The 18,045-nt window shown below is 39.8% G+C and overlaps 1 protein-coding gene across 2 annotated transcripts in view; it reads right to left on the bottom strand.

Annotated features, from left to right (window-relative positions):
* The window catches only part of MDGA1 (MAM domain containing glycosylphosphatidylinositol anchor 1), a 339,276-nt gene that overhangs the window by 37,592 nt on the left and 283,639 nt on the right, over positions 1-18,045 (bottom strand). For both annotated transcript variants that reach the window (XM_067464241.1, XM_060754078.2), the window contains exons 13-14: positions 17,435-17,587; positions 14,427-14,558 (exon numbers count right to left, since the gene is read on the bottom strand). In XM_067464241.1, coding sequence (XP_067320342.1) covers positions 14,427-14,558; positions 17,435-17,587 — 285 coding nt within the window. The remainder of the gene's footprint in view (positions 1-14,426; positions 14,559-17,434; positions 17,588-18,045) is intronic.

The following is an 18,045-nucleotide window of genomic DNA, read 5'->3' as shown; positions in this document are numbered from 1 at the left end:
TTGTATCTTTAGGATATATAGGTCAGCTTTACATTTAGCTTAAAGAATGAAATCTCTATTGAAGTTTTGGTGGCTGATGTTGTGGTGAAATGCCATCTCAAACATCCAGGACTGGAGCTATTCAACTTCAAAAATAAACCAAATGGGTCAAGACAAGGGTTTAAATTCCCAGCAGTTTGGGTGGGGCATCATCGGTGAGCTTCTTATGAGCAAAATAAATGACACAAATATAGGCAAAATCATATATTGCTATTGCTTCTTAGTATCACTAAAGACCCTTTCACGTTATATAGTTACTAGCCATCCCCTGCCACGTGTTACGGTGGCCCAGTCTGTGTATATGTGCATGTGTTTATATTTGTGTATATGTGTATATATATATGTGTGTGTGTGTGTGTCTATCTATCTATCTATCTATCTATCTATCTATCTATCTATCATATGTGTGTGTGGTTTTGTGCATGCGTTGTAATGTATTTTTTTTATTTTTTGGCTTTTTAAGTCTCTTCTCCTGTGTTTTTCAGTGTTTTTATGAGTGATGGTCACTTGTTGGCCCGACATGTGTATTGTGTCCAAATTTGGTGTCAATTCATCCAGTGGTTTTTGACTTATGTTAATCCCACAAACAAACATTACATTTTTATTTATATAGATAGCACTGTGATCTCTCTTTGGCAATGTAGCAAGGAGTCCAGGGATATGCAGTGTGGGAAGGAGCATTAGCCACAGCAAATGCTCTCGAAATCCCAGTTTTTTATAGAATGCAGCCAAGGCAGTTAAAGTGAAATGACAGTGCTACAACTGTGTAGTATAAAAGGGCCCCAGGACAGTTAAAGGTTTTCATATTATACAGTGATAGCTGGGTGATTTTGAAGACTGGGCATATAACTATATGCTGATGCAAGACAGACCAGGGGAAGTGACAGACAACAAAAGGGAGGGGGGGGGGTGGGGTGGAGGAAGAGCTCACTATTTTGCTTCCATCATTAAAATAGCTTATTTCACACTTAAAATATTATATGTTTTGTGCTATACAAATGTGTCTATTTTGCTACATGCTGTCCGGAATAGAGCGGTTTCAACATTAAAAATTAAAACCCTTTTAATACAGGAAAAAAAACAATTCCATCTCATTAAATTCAAGCTTTCGTTGTTTTATATTCTCAAGTGCTATAAAATTCTACATTTCAGAAAATTCAGTGTTCAGTGCTGGGAAGTGAAGCAAATGGGAGGCCAGTGGCAGGCAGTGGGTTATCAACACATATGAAAGATATTGCTTCCCAAGTGCCCTGTGATAAGAGGTGCACTAAAAACAGAGATAATATTAAGTGCTAAAGAAGAACATTGAAACAAGGCCAGGAAAACACAGAGGAGGATAATGGAAGCTAATGTTTAAACAAATAAATTGATAGAAGCCAAAGGGTGGGCATCTTTGAAATGGGGGAAGGAGCTGGGTAGGTTTCTAGAATATTGTCTGAAGAATCTCAGTACTTTAATGGAGCCCTGGTGGCACAATGGATTAAACCCTTGTGCCAGCAGGACTGCTGACTAACAGGTCAGTGGTTTGAATCTGGGGAGAGCAGGTTGATCTCCCTCTTCAGCTCCAATTCCCTATGCGGGGACATGAAGGATGGCAAAAACATCAAACATCCGAGCGTCCCCTGGGTAATGTTCTTGCAGACGGCCAATTTTCTCACACTAGAAGCGACCTGCAATTTCTTAAGTTGCTCCTGCCATGAAAAAAAAGGATCTGAAATCTGACTTTCAGCAATCCTTTGTGGAAAAATCAGGTTTGGTTACTTGTAGCCATCATTTCTACTTTGTGTACTACGAAGGAGGAAATGTCAAGAAGAGACAAAACACAATGACTTGAGAAGAGAAATGAAATAAGATAGTAGTAACATCTCGGGCCCATCCCCTGTTCGGATATCAGCCAGCATGCCAACGCCTTAAATCAATAAATAGTTTTTAAAGATCTACAGAGATACTCACAGGAACACCTCAGTAAGCAAGAGTCAAAAAGTGGCAGGCTAAAACTTGGAACCTCAATCAGTGGCTGAGACCGGATGAAAGACTCCCTCCTGGCCACACAGAAGGCTGGGAGACTTGGAAGGCACTGAACAGACTGTGCTCTGGCACCACAAGATGCAGAGCCAACCTTAAAAAATGGGGCTTCAAAGTGGAGTCCACTACATGTGAGTTTGGAGAAGAGCAAATTACAGTCCACCTATTACAATGCATCTTAGCCCTGCCACAAGCACAATGAAGAATCTCTTTATAGCAACACCTAAGGCACTCCAAGTGGCCAGTTACTGGTCAAAGGGCATTTAGTTTAATGCCAAGTTTTTAAACTTTGTGTTTTTGAAATACATAACAACTGTACCCTTGGTTCACTCCTGATATGATAAATAAATAAATGTGTTACCAGGGGCGGCTCGTCCATTACGCGAAGTAAGCGGTCGCAGAACACTTTTTTTGCCGGGGGCGCAGAGGCGCCTGTGTAAATGCCCCTCGACCACCACTTGAGGAGTGCCCCCTCAGCTCACAACAGCCCTAGCAGTCCGGGGTGAGCCTTGGCTTTCTTGCCTCGCTGCCGGGTGATCCTCTTCCCAAAGGGGCCGGGCCCTTGAGCCTCGCCTAGCCCCTCTCGTTCCTGCTCCACCCGGCCACCGGGTTCGCAAGCAGAGCCGGCGCTCAATCATTCTCTGCGTTCGATCCCTTCCCCATGACTGGCTCCCTTTCCCAATCCCCCGGCGCTCCACCCGCCTCCTCTCCTCTCCCCAATCCGTGGGTGGGCCAAGGGGCGGAGCCACCCGCTTTGGATCCAGAGGCGTGTCTGAAGACCCCAGCGTGCGCACCAAAAGTTGCCTCTTCTCCTGACTTTGTCCCAATGGCTGAGGAGAAAGTCAGGAGAAGAGGTGACTTTTGGTGCACACACCGGGGTCTTCAGGCACGCCTCCGGATCCAAAGCGGGCCAGGCAAGGGAGCAAGTGCGGCAAGTGTAGTTACTGGGATGTATAGTTCACCTACAATCAAAGAGCATTCTGAACTCCACCAATGATGGAATTGAACCAAATATGGCACACAGAACTCCCACGACGAACAGAAAGTATATATCAATGATTGGTTGGGGGGAGGCACCAAAATACTGTTTGCTTACTGTTGAAAATTACCTAGGGCCACCTCTGTGTGTTACATGCATGTCTATGATACAGTGTGTTTATGTGTGTGTATGAGTTCATGATTTTTTTTGTGGAGGGCATATACACCTAAAGGACATTCTCCATTCCATACTGTTGCTCTTTACATCTGGAAAGAAAATATAGAGGCAATAGGATCAGGGGCCGGAATATCTTCTTCCCATGGGTTTATTTTACAGAAATAGAGCTTATTCTCTTGTGCACATTCTGTGCTATGCTGTATTACACTATGATATTCTAGCCTAGTGTTTTTCAGCTCTTCAAAAAAATAATAGCTGAACTTCTGAATCTACTGCATAGGACTTTCTGGAACAGCTAATAATAATATTTATTATTTAAAAGTGCCTCAAGGACTCAGCACTATACTATAATTATGCTAAAAAGAACAAACCTTGCCTGCAGGCTTACAATGTAAAGAAAACAGAAGTATTTCTAAGAAGCAACGTTACAGGATATATGAGGTTATTTGCAAAAGAACAGCACCACAGGCTTGTGTTTTATAATTTTAAGCATTATGAAACAGTGATTGTATCTCTCCTGTAGTGATACATTGTTCGTTGACTTATGATTTCATGTTTTAATGGTCTCAATACCCATTAAACTAATTCAAAAGATTACGGTCATGGGACTTTGAAAGGGCAAGAATTTTGATTGTCACCAATGATTAGCCTAGCCCTCAGGACATACAAATAGCTTTCAGATGTTCTCCTCTCTCTGTTCCTTTCAATGAAACTTAAGTAAAAGTAGTATAGGAACACACTATATAAATGTATATTTAGAATCTCTACTTTCATTTTTATAGTTATTATCATTACTATTATTATTGCCACTACCAATACTATTCAGTTGTACATTTAACGATTCAAAATATGTAATCCTTTGTCAATGATTTCATCATCTTTTATAATCTGTATTAAAGAACATTAAGAAAAGTTGATATACTTGTTCACAATCTTTCGACTTCCTTTGATTCACACAACCTTAGGCTGCAGGTAACAGCCATGCTCCAACAATACATAATTCAATGTGTTGTAAAAAGCTTTCATGGCCAGAATCACTGGGTTGCCATGAGTTTTCCAGGCTGCACGGCCATGTTCTAGAAGCATTCTCTTCTGATGTTTCACCCACATCTATGGAGGCATCCTCAGAGGTCAGGAGAGACCTCTGAGGGTGAAAGATCAGGAGAGAATGCTTCTGGAATATGGTCATACAACCTGGAAAGCTCACAGCAACCCAATATACAGCTCCAGTGGAACTGATACTTCTTTTTCCTCTCCCATTCTTGGTGCTAAAATTACAGACGGTCTCCAAGCAATCTGTAGCAGATTTTAGGGGGAACTGAGGGCACAAGAAAATAGGAAGGATGATTGATACAGGCAGAAGCATAGGGATCTAGTGATGAAGTATATCACTAGAACCCAGTTTTAAATTCTAACTTAAGTCTAGTGACACCTGGTTGTAATCACCAGATCAATACAAATGAAAGCATACAAACAGAATTCTCCATTGCAATGAGGTGTGTGTTGCACAAGTCATTACTCTAGTTGCTGTCACTTCCCAATCACATTATGCAAAATTCTCAAAATAATGAAGGAAAACCTAATTGGGGTATAAAGGAAAAGCCCAGGACTAAAGCATTACATTCATGATATTATTCATCATTGGCTATTCCAATTCTGACACAGCTGCTGGTACAGTTTTTAGAATAGTATGAACCATGTCTCTCCCAAAAATGCACATTATCCAGTTCAGCTCACAGGATCTTATGCATGATGAATGGCAAGGCATCACATATGTAAATGCCATCTCTTCAATATGATTATTCTAGTTGAGAGTACCATAGAATTCAGGTCAAGACCCTGCTTTCATTAGAGTACTTAAAAGAGCTATGAAGTATATAATTTCAAAGCACAAGAAACCAATAAAAGAAAATAAAATAGTCATATGGTCCCCGTATGCAGCCATTTCTGGTAGACCAATTATATGATTAATATTTCTGACCTTTCCCTCCCATTCTATTCTGATAAAACGGCATAACTGTATGAGAGGCTACGTGAATTAAGTCTGTTTTACGTAATCAAAGGTGAAACTCCAAGTCTTCTATAGGAGCAGATTGGATAAGTCTCTGCAATAACCTAACCTTTCCACTTTCTATCCCATCCCATGATTATTGTTCACCTCCCTGCCTTTTCCATCCATTTCCTTTCTTGTTAGCCTAGTGTATTTACTAACTTAATTTTTAGAATATGTACCCAATCTTTCATTTTTTCAAAGATTAATACAATAGTAAAATAAAACATTAAGAGAAATCAATAATGATATGACAAGCCAACAAAAGAATAAGTTGTTTTTATCAGCAACATAAATCAATAAAAATAAAAACTCAGGCAAACACAGAATCCTTCGCTACTTATTATTATTTAGTGAATTGTAATCTGCATGCACAGTAAGTGGAATGTCATTATAAAAGTGAAGTTCCATGACAGAAAGGATGTTTCTCCTGCATATCAAGACTTCAGATAATTTAATGAATTGTTAGGCTTGTGCCAGAACTAAGTGTCTCTTTTGTGTGTGTGGACTTTCAAAGTCGACTGTGGTGACCGCACAAATTTCATAGGGTTTTAAAGGGAAGGAATATTTGAGTGGCAGCCAGACTGCTACCGGAGTGGGGTACAGGGAGCAAACAACCTCCCTGTTATGCCAGCTCCACTGGCTGCCAGTCTGCTACTGAGGACAATTCAAAGTCCTGGCTTTAGCCTATAAAGCCCTAAATGGCTTTGGCCCAGCTTACCTGTCTAATGTATCTCACTTTATGAACCATCTCAGAGATTAAGATTGTCCGGGAAGGCCCTGCTCTTGGTCCCGCCTCCCTCACAGGTGTGACTGGTGTGGATGAGAGACAGGGCCTTCTCAGTGGTGACTCCTCAGCTATGGAACTCCCTCTCCAGCGAAATTAGAGCAGTGCCCTCCCTCCTGGCCTTCATAAAAAAAGTTAAAACCTTGCTATGGGACCAAGTCTTAGATATCCAGATATTCAGGTTTGGCGTGATATACTTTGCTACATGGAGTGAAGAATGAATTGAGTGGAAGGATGAGCCGTCACTATTCTCCATAAGCAAATGGTGTTAGACTGACAAGGGTACTTTATTCCAACATGGGACAGTACATTTGCAAGTAGGAGGTACTGGGGGAAAGTGAGCTTGCACATACACACTACTCTGTCTTCCAGTTCTTTGCTGCTGTTCTCAACCTGTGGCAGGATTTTCCTGCTCAATAAAAGACACTGTCACTCTTATATGTCAAACGGAATTGTAAAAGTTAAAAGCAACACATTGATTGTTCCCAGCTCAGGAACAGATAGGAAGTTAGTAACTGAAAGTTTGGGAAATATGTCACTTTTGTGTACATACATTTCTACAATAACATAATATTATCATCTAAGTAACAACCGTTGAAGTTGAAGTGGCCTTCTGAAGTTGGCTAGCTTCAGCTTATTATACTATTTCTTCTGCTTCTCGAGACAATTAGTTGCTATCTACAATGCAGACTTTGGGGCCCCCAGAATACCCCACCTCCATTTCCTGGTATTTCAAGCCTTCTGTAGATCATCAAAAGGGAAAGCCTAATTCAAAGATGGCAATAGAAACAGAAGAAGACACTGCAGAGGGGAAACACATGCAAAAGAAAACTTTGCGCTTGTATGTGTATGAGGAACAGCCAAATAAATTAAAAGGAATGGGAATGGCCTCCTGAGAACTCCTCTACACCCAGCTGTCTGCTCAACTGAGAGATATTCAACATCACCCTACTCTGTTAGTTACTGAATATTTTATACTCTGGCTACAACGCTCCATTTGTATTCTGTTTCTCTCTTTCGTCATATCTATTATAAACGAGCAGTGTCTGAGAACTCTCTCAGGGAAGATTTGCCTGGATGGCTGTGGATATTTTATAATCAAATTGTAGAGAGAAAACTAGCTTTCTGAATCATTCAGCAAAGAATAGGCAAGAAAAAAGATAATAAAATGGTTATTTAAAAAATAAATACATGTCAGATTGTAGGTAGCCTTTTCCCACAGTATAACTGGACTTGCCAAAGTAAGTCTATTGGTTACGGCAATCCAGTTTCCCCTGGTCTGCACTACAAACAAACGTTTGTTTTATCATATATTTGGATGGGACTGGTGTTGTTTAGGAACTTGAGAAACAGGAGATTGAAGGATCTACTGATCATAGAAACACGGAGTTTGAAAAGATCACAAGAGCCATGCAGTCCAAACTCTTGTCATGCAGGAAAACATAAAGTACTTCTGACAGATGGCCATTCAGCCTGTTAAGAAACTTCAAAAGAAAAAAAAGACTCCACTGCATCCCAAGGCAGAGAATTGCACTGTTGAACAGCTCCTATCCTCATGAAATTCTTCCTATGTTTAGATCGAATCTCTTTTTCTCTAGTTTGAATCCATTGCTCTTTTCAAGTTTCTGGAGCAACAGAATACAAGTTGGCTCATCTTCAATATGACATACTTGAAGATATTTAAACATGACTATCATGCCACCTCTTAACCTTCTCTCTCCAGGCTAAAAAGCTCCCTAAGCTGCTCTTCATGGACCTTGACTTTCAAACCTTTTCCCATTTTGGTCACTCTCCTCTGGACATGTTCCAGATTGTCAATATCCTTTTTGAACTGTGGTGTCTGTCACTGGACACAATATTTCAGTCGAAGTCTAACCAAAGCAGAATTGAGAAGGACTATGACTACCCTCAATTGAAATGCTTCCCTTGTACTGATGCAGTCTAAAACTGCATTGGCTTTTTAAGCTCCTGCTTCACACTGTTAACTCATGTTTGACTTGTGTTCTACTAAGACTCCTAGATTTGTTCTATTTATTTATTTACTGCATTTTTATCCTGCCCTTTTCAGCCCGAAGGCGACTCAGGATGGCATACAGATTGGCAACAATTAAATGCCACAGCATATATACATACATATCAATTAAAAACAGTTAAATCACAAAGTAAAAATCCATATAAAACCACTTAAAACTATAATAATCATATCTACCAGTTCAACTCCTTATCCATTTACATTGTCTAAGCCATTCTGTGTTCATTATTCCATCATACTATGTTTGTCCAATTACACCGTGTTTCTGAAGACTTGCTCAAAGAGCCAGGTTTTTACTCTTCTCTGAAAGGTTAGGAGGGGGGGGGGCAATCTAATATCCCTGGGAATGGAGTTTCACAGCTGAGGGGCCAAAACTGAGAAGGCCCTGTCTCTCGTCCCCGTCAAGCATGCCTGCAAGGAAGATAGGATCAAGACCAGGGCCTCCCTAGCCAATCTTAAATTCCTGGATGGTTCGTAAGGTGAGATACGTTCTGACAGGTAATGCTGTCAAGCCAGGTGTCACCCATCCTATTTTTCTGCATTTCAATTCATTTCATTTCATTTTTCTTGACTAAGTGTAGTAACTATGTGATAACAAAGCGGGTTAAAACCACCAGCTGCAGAAAATCTTGCTGACCAGAAGGTTGGCAGTTCAAAGCTCCCATCCTCAGCCCTGAGGTGAGCTCCCATCCTCAGCCCTGGCTTCTGCTTATCTAGCAGTTTGAAAACAGTAATGTGAGTAGATCAATAGATACTGCTTTGGGGGAGAGGTAAAAGGTGTCCATGAAGACATGCTGGCAATTCAATCAGGAAGGTATCCATGGACAACAGATTCCTTGGCATGGAAAATGGAATAACAGCACCTTCTCATGGCCAGAGTTGAGCACAACCTCCACATGCCAGAGATGGAAAAGGGGGAAACCTTGCCTCTTTCTATATGCTGTCTGTCTGTTTCTTGCATAGCAGCACTGAATGTTTGCCATATATGTGTTCTGTAATTCACTCTGAGTCCCCTCAGGGAGATAGCACGGAATATAAATAAAGTATATTATTTATACTTTATTTATATTTTCCCCAGTTCAAATTCAGTTTGTTAGTTTTGGCCCAGCTCTTTAATCTCTCAAGGTCTGTTGGAATTCTGATCCTATCCTCTGGAGTATTAGTTACCTTTCCTAATTTGGTATCATCTGCAAACTTGATAATCATGCCCTCTATTCCACCATGTAAATTATTTATAAAATTGTTGAATAGCACCGGACCCTGGATATGGCACCTCACTAATCATGTCTCTCCAGGATGAGGAGTCATTGCTGTGCACCATTTTGAATTTAGTGGGTGAACTACAAATTCACCCAAAGGTAACATTATCTAGCTTGTGTGTTACTAGCTTTTTAAAAGACTATCAAGAGGGAGCTGTTGAACCAGGATGATCCCCAGTATCATAAAGATTTGAGGACAAAAAACACAATTTTGTGAGCATCATACCTTTTCCTGACATCTCCAGCTATTGCATGGAAGATGCAGTTATATTTTATTTAAAATGATGTATTGCTAATGGTGATTAGATAACATTTCCTCATCTATAAATAATGCTTAAGTTTTTTTTCTGAGCAGGTAATGACTTGCTAAGGGGGGATCAGAGATCTTTTGGAGAGGGGCCAGGAAAGGAAGCACATTTTCAGTTTGAACTTGGGCAAGTAAGAGGAAAATACAAACAAGCTGCATGTTTAAGTGGACTAGAAGCTCCTTTGGGGAGCCAGGAACAAGATTAACAAACTACTTTCTGGTAGACATTCGCCTTGGGTCTCCCAGTTTCAAAGTGTGCCCTGAATCACCTAAGCGAGAGGACAGGTCACTTGATTATGTCTAACTTTAGAATTTATATCATCCCCTGTGAAAAAATAAATAGTTTTAAACTCAAAAACCAAGAAGTTTCCTAGGTTTCTAAAGACAGATAATCTGCAACAAGAAAACAATTTGTAGAGCAAGTGACTTTTGATGAAGTATCAGCCAGCTGCCTGAAGAAAAGAGATAAGAAGAGCAGACCTTAAGATGTAGCCTGCCTCATACTTATGGCATTGAACTATATTTACTGGGTCAAGATAATGGAGTATACGAAGATATAATAATTTTATAACAAGTGTTAGCACAGACTACATTTATCTTATGATACTTGGAGCCATTACTTGAGCATCTGGAACTGCTTTCACAAATCATTCCCACTTATCACTTCAGGCAATAGTCAAACAAATGCAAGCTAGGAAGTGCTCAAGGCAAGCAATCATGTGCTTGTGCAGTCTCACTCCATTCATAGGGCATTGTGGCCTATTCAAAACAATAATATAGATAAAGAACAGATACCCTCTCAAACTAGGTAGAAGCAAGGTGGGTTAGAAATAGACTTGTGCACTATAGTAAGCCTTAAAATATATAATAAGGAGAGGAAAGGAAGAAGAAGGAGAGGAAATGATGGAAGATTTTGGGATGGATTCATTAATATCCAATCGCAGAGTTGAGGGGATCTTTTCTGAGTAGATTTTAGTGCAGTCAACACACACAAATTATCTGCTAGAAGGAAGACAGGAATGGAAAATCTCTCTAAAGTTTCAGTGGAGAATAAAGCATGATCTATTTATTTATTTAGTTAGTTATTTATTATTTGCCATACTTGTACTCCACCCTTCTCTACCCTGACAGGGGGACTCAAGGTGGCTTACAATGATCTAAAGAGGTCCTAAATGTTCCTATGAATATAAGAGGGAATAGGTGCATAAATTGATGGCACTAGAATTACATTTTTGTTTAGTTTAAGTAACTGAGACCAAAGTGCAATGTCCTGTCAATTCTTCACTGTTCCAAGGTCACCACACCTTCAGCATTTAATACTGACTAGCTAGGGGGAGAAAAAAAGTCATTTCCAAGATGCTGATGTGGTCTATCCAATACAATTTTCTGAATCAGCACCCCAAATAACTCCAGGAACAGGCCTAAAAACAGACACAAAGGTGCCCCTGCTTCCAGGCACCACATGGAAAGGCTCCTCTCAGGGGGAGGGAGGAGGAGGAGGAGGTGAAGCAGCTGTTAGGAGGCTTTTTGTGCCTTTCATGGATAGTTAACCTCTCCCCTCCCAATATCCCCATTGCCTTGGCAGTATAAGAGGGTTTCATGAGATCAGTCACTTTCGTTGCAACAGTGTAGTAATGGTGAGGTCATATTTTAGTTCTTGGGGACCACTGATGGTCCACAGACCACAGGTTGGGAACCTCTGTCTTAGAGGAACCTCTGTCTTAGAGGAACCTAGAAGGCATTCTTGATACTTGAATATAAATTGAAATGGTGACACAATCCCTGAGGCCAGACAAAATGTCCATGTCAGTCACTGAAGCATTGAAGAGCACATCAGATGTTTCAGTGGTAACAAAAATGCTTTATAGTCACAGGAAAGCAGCTTGTGCTGGAATAATTATCTAGAGTTTTCTGAAAAATTCAATACATCTATTCTTCTCTTTCCTCCGCTGAGAAAAGAGGTACAAAAAATTGGTTCCAGGTTCCTGGCTAATGAAATATGTTGTATTCAGATTGAGCGAGATGTTAATTTAAGTCTGTTTACCATTCCTGTTTACCAATAGGCAGGCTCATTCCTGACTGGGTTCTGATTTCTCAGTCAGGCTCCAGTCCAGCAGGTGATTAATAACTTAGTGGGCTTGAGAAAGAGTGCATTTATTATTCAAATTAATGAAATTATAATCAAGAGGTGACAAATTAGCAATTGCTCCTTGACTGAATATGGAAACTCATTAGGCACTTCTGTGGCATTCAGCGAATGCTACAGCTTCATCCCAGCAGTCAGAGGCAGGAGGTGAAGTGAAAGAGAGAGTGAGAGAGAGAGAGAGAGAAAGAGAAAGAGAAAGAGAAAGGGAGAGAGACAGATGTCCTTCAGAATGACTTTGCTTTTAGTACATTATTTTTGCACATTATTTTGCCACTTTCTTGGGTCTTGTTTACCTGCTTTAAAATCAAAATAGCAATCAGATACACCCTGTAATGATGTCTCTACTGCCTCTTGTTCAACATTCCCTCTAGGCACTTTCAAATCAGACCCCAAAGATATTCTCACAAAACAATTACCACCCAGGTCATATTGTAATACCTCAATAAAAGAGGAATAAATAAAAGGGTATTCCCTGTACTCTCCTAGAAAATAGAAAGTAAGAGAAAAAATAGGTGAGCCTAGATGAGGGTCAAAGGAAAACAAGAACTGATTGTTCATGGGCATGACTATGGCACTGAAACAAATAGTCACCACAGTCTTGTACACCAGGCACCTCAGTTAAAGATTTTAAATAAAAATAAAGTTTCTAGTACTCATAGTGATAAAACATCTCTACGTGTATCTGAAAATGTGGAGGAGCACTTTTAAAGGCTTAAAAGCTAAAGGCAACCTACAAAGTTGGCCGATCCTGCTCACATGTGGGACATCACTGTTGGCGTAAAATAAGAATTACAAATTTAAATAGGCTCTGGAATTGGCCTAATTAACTTCATTTTGACCATAGCTGACATCTCACCAGTGACCTGGTATGTTTTGCTGAGCTCTGCCATTAGTGCTATGCTAGAAATGCTATAACTGCAACATTATGTGCCCAGGGCCACCCTATCAGATGTTATGGCTGCAGTGCCAGACCCTAAGAGCATCCTTTTAACATACTTTTAATTTATTTTTATCACAATTTAAAATCCTGTATTATCCTGTCCCATCCACTTTCCTTTCTTTCCCAAAGTGAGACATTTATAGACTACTTCCTTACTAGTCCTTTAGCTAGTAAATTATTCTCTAGTATCTACTCTTTTTCATAATAGTCATATCTTACCCTGGTCATTTAACTAAAATCTTACTTGATCTGATGATGATTAAGATTTGCTCTTACGCTGGCACATATAGCTAATGAATGGTTTCCATATAGCCTCAAACATGTTCCCTCATTTCTCCTCTCTCTAATCTTATCTTCTATGTTATTTATCCAGGTTGAGCTGTGGTTCATATTCTGTTTATCTAATTCTGTATACATAATTTTTGAAGCTTTTTCCATGCTTTTACTATCTCCATCCTTATAACGGATATCAGAAATACTAAAAAGTCTTTGGTAGATTTTTTAAACAAATTTTATTTTGTCTTCTGACCTTATTTTGTCTTCAAATAAGGCTAGAAGCAGTAACGCCTCTCTAAAGCAAACTTTATGTGCTATTATACAGTCTATCCAGATTAAAATCTCCTAATGTTCCAATTCCCTCCGGCATAATTTTGATACTCCATTATTAATCCCATGTAACTCGAATAAACTGTAATACCAGTCATGGATAGTTTTCAATGTGTTCTCTCTAATTTGTGTCGTGCTATAAATGGTATATCTGCAATATTATATGCCCAGGGTCATCCCATCAGATGCTATGGCTACAGTGCCAGACTCTGAGAACATCCTTGTAAACAGCAAACAATATGTGGATACATTTGGTGCTGGTTACATAGAGCTTAGATAAGAATGACCATATATGGATTAGATGCTGCTTGTGCATAGTTTTGTCTTGTCTATATAACACTGAAGTCCTATAAAATACTGATGCTTGGAATAAATTCTCTCAACCAGTGCAGTAAGTCGGACTGAAAGCACATATTGGGGATTGGTGAATCCTCTGGCCAAAGTTATTGCTTATTGTCTGCTTGCCTTCCTGTTTTCAAGGCTTATCCTAGCTTCACATCCCACCTAGGAGGCCAGAGTAGGCTGATATTTCAGTCCTAAATCACATCTCAAGGGATTTTGCCTTCTTTTAGGCCACCTTCCAGTTTACAATTTCAGTTGTGAAATAGAGGATCTGACTATGGAAGCCTATGTTGGTGTTGGAGGTGGAAGAAATAGCTATTCAGACACAATCTAGGACAGTGGTTCTCAACCTGTGGGTCCCCAGATGTTTTGGCCTTCAGCTCCCAGAAATCCTAACAGCTGGTAAATTGGCTGGGATTTCTGGAAGTTGTAGGACAAAACACCTGGGGGCCCACAGGTTGAAAACCACTGATCTAGGAGAAAGGAATATTTCCATTTCAGGATCTGACTGTTGTGTTGCTTTCCAAATAGCAAAGTGAAATACCTTATTTTGTCAAAATCAGTACCTGGAAGTAGATGGCCCCAAAACTGACAAATCAATGACTTGCAGAAAACATCTGATACACTCCACTCTAGAGAATAATCTGTCTATGTAATATGCAGTAGAAGCAGCTCTGGCAAGTCTCAGGAGTGTTATTTCCCTAACCCAGACAGAGCTGTCCTTTGAGTCCACTCACCAATGTGTTTCCCATACATGTGGTAATAGAAGGAGACACAGAATCTGGCAGTCATGTTGTACATGGGGCTGATTAATCTAGCTTTGTCATCCTTCACCCGGGGTGCAGAGGCTTCAATGAACATGTAGTAGCCTGAAGAGCAAAGAAACAAAAGTAAGGAAATGTCACTCTCTTCCTGTCAATAGGATGGAGAAATTACAGAGCTCTAGGCCTGCATTTAGGATGTTTCAAAGCCTTGCAACTAACTTGTCCTAAACACAGACCTTTGCGGGGGAGGGGGGGGTGTAGACACTGTTACATTTCATTTGTAACACTGCAATGTTACATGAAGTAACATTGCGTGAAACCCATTTGTGCAAATTACTGTATATATAGTTTTGAAATAAGGCACACATGTTGTTGAGTAGAAGATGTGTATGTTGTGCTGAATAAGCTGGTTCCAAAGGAACAATATTGTTTTTTTACACCAAAAACACATACAATAAAACCTCTATGTGTTTTTGTGTGCAGGAATGCATGTATTTATTCAAACGGTGTCTGATGCACATTTTATAACTTCATGTAATTTGTATGATTACATTAATTCCTGAGCAGAAAAACCACATGTAGTTTTCCTGTATGGGCTCCTACACAAAAACTTCACACTTATGTTCAAGTATCAAAATATTTTGCACAAAACATGTAAATTTACATTTTATTATTATACTGTTTTAATCTTTGTTCTATGGATTTTAAGGTATGTTTTGAAGAGATTGCATTTTAACAGTTTTAGTTTAAATGTTGCCTCAGGCATTGAATATTATTCACATTTCATATTCTTATAGAGTGCGGAGAAGACTGAAAAAATTATTTTTTCTTTTGTTACAGAATGAAACAGGTGTGTTTGGAAACAAATTTAGAAAAAGAAAGGTTTAAACAAGGTATATTGGAGTCCCATGTTCTTAATTGCCAATAGCTCTACATAGAAAAGCACTTATTTTGGGCCAGCTTTGCCATCCCTTTGCCATCCCTCCACTCCCTTTGCATTCAAAGAGAACATATCATCTTTCTGTCCAATTCCCTGCCAGTGCAGTCATTCACAGCTAAAGCATCCTGAAGAAGTTTTCAAATTACATTTTTGGATGTCCTGGTGTTTCTTGGTGGTTGTGGAATGGGGACAACTGTAAGGACAGATTCCCCAGTATAATTATTGTCTTCCAACATAGTCAATGCTATGGGATTATAAGATCCAAAACACCTTATGGGCCAACATTTTTCCACCTCTGATCTACTGCTACCTAAAACATTGTGTGTATAGGACAATGGATGGCCTCTGGGGTTGCAAAGAAATAAGTTGGCTAGCTCCTCAAATTAAGTAAATAGTACAGCACATCTCTTCTGTAAGGCTGAATGGATTCCAAGATTTCCTAGGACAGTGAGTTAGAATTTTCAGTGGTCTTCTTGTCTGAAAACCCATCCTTGCCATTTCTGGGTGTTTAAACAGACTTATAACTGCTTCTCTCCTCTGTGACCTGAAAGTAAGCATCAACAGAACAAGGACGTTTGGCAGCAGACAATTACCCAGTAACAAGGACTAATGCTCTCCTGATTCCCCTAAACAAAGCAGTGGGAATTTTAATTGGGTATTTAATGTGAATAAGAAACATGCAAATTAACTGCCTACTCCCCCATGCCCCAGAACAGAGCAGGGGTGAATAAGTGTGTGTAGAAAACTAATCTACCTTATCCCCAGTTCCCAAGGCGATACTGAAAGCCAAATTGGTCTTAGAGATGCCTTTATAAAACCTAAAGGCAAAACCTCTCACTGTCTTCTGTAAATCTTCAGAGCAGTGTGCACCATGTAGAGATTTCTACACAATAAGCTCACACATTGTTATGGTTTTTATTGTTGGCCACTTTGAGCCTCCTTTGGTAGAGGAAAAAAAGATATATATAAATAAATAACACAAAAATAAGCTCAGGTTGTCAGCCATGAGAGAGATGGGTGAAACAGTACAATGTCTGGATCTAAAAATACAGATATATTCCAGTTTCTATGAAGAACATGAGGAACTAGATACTGGTTGGAAGATAGAAATCTGACTGGAATGGATTCAGAATAAGTAAAAAAAAAAAGCAAAGCGGGGGAACAGGACAACATGGGCAGTGTGAAATCTTGGCTCTGCCTTTTCCTCTCCTTTGCTTTAGTCCCTCCTGTTTATAGGTTTTCCCAATAGTGTAGATTCCTTCCTTTGTATTAGTTTTTGTGTGGAGCATAACCCCCCCCCCCCCCCAGAGGCCAGCCTTAGTTGGTCTATTCTATTTGCCTGTACAGAGCTTTCTTGCTGGACTCCTCCCTTTTTCTGCAGCAGAGTTTCAGTGAATAGAGGTTTGGGAATTGCCTGGTAACCCTAGGTCCAAGCAATCCAATCAGGCATACTTACTATCTGCATTCAGCAGTATTCTTATACCAGCAGTCCCAGAAACAACAGAAGCTTTTGACCAGCTTAAGCTTCACAAGAAAGAAGATTGAGACAGTTTATAAGCAACAGCTTGTAAACCATCACTTTGCACCAAAGGCAGAAGACTCCAGAAAGTTGACTGCAGCCAGCAAAGGCTCTTTTTTTAATGTACTATTTAAAGTTACCTTAAAATAGTCCCGGTGGAGTTAACCCTTTATTCAACTTTTTTTCCCAGTGAACTCATTTTGTTATCTTTTCACTTTCCCTAAAGTGCCTCTGTGTGTAAAGGGTCTCAATCTCAACAGAAGGCATACAGATAGCCCCCAAGTAAAGCTAGACACTATAGTTTTTTTTCCCCAAAGGCTTGAGCATGCCATCACAGGCAGGAACCTGATTGGTGTAGTCCTTGCTTCATCAAAGAGCGGTAAATATTTAAGGACTGTCATGGACTTTCTCTTCCCACTCCTTATCCCTATGCTCACTGCAAATCTTGCTGACAAGGAATCAGTGTTGCAAAAATACAGATTTTTTTTTTTTGCAACACTGAATGTAAGAAAGCTTTCATACCTTCCGGTGTCCCACTGAAGTCCATTGTTGGGCCTGTGTTGGCTGAGCGTTTGGGATCATGGGTTAAGCTGCTCTGCCGAATCCAGTCAAAGTTGTCAATCGTGTCTTGTGTATAGCCACATATCTTCTCATCCTCAAAGTGGCAGGTATTACCTGTAGGCCGGAAGCGAGGGTTATTCAGTCATTATTACGAAAATGTCCAATGAGGAAGGCAGGAAAATAACCACCACCTTGTCATGGTTCTACTTTTGCAACAAGATAATAATACAGATTGAGTATATCTTATCCTGAAATCCAAAATATTCCAAAACCCACATGGTTGGCCAAGACAGTGACACCTTTGCCTTCTGATGGCTTAATGTATGCAAACTTTGTTTCATACTCAAAATTATTGAAAATATTGTGTATAAAGTTACCATCATATATAAGGTATATGTGAAAAAGAAATGAACGATGTTATTCATTTATTTGTGACCTGGGTCCCATCTCCATGATATCTCACAGAGTACATGCAAATACTTCAAAATCTGAAAAACATCCAAAATTCAAAACACTTTTGGTCTAAGGCTTTTTGGATCAGGAATACACAACCTGAACTAATTCATAAGGAC

The sequence above is a fragment of the Anolis sagrei genome, chromosome 1, assembly GCF_037176765.1.
Source record: "Anolis sagrei isolate rAnoSag1 chromosome 1, rAnoSag1.mat, whole genome shotgun sequence".
Lineage (NCBI taxonomy): Eukaryota > Metazoa > Chordata > Lepidosauria > Squamata > Dactyloidae > Anolis > Anolis sagrei.
Note: the sequence above shows the minus strand (reverse complement) of the source record. Positions and strands in the feature narration are given on the sequence as shown.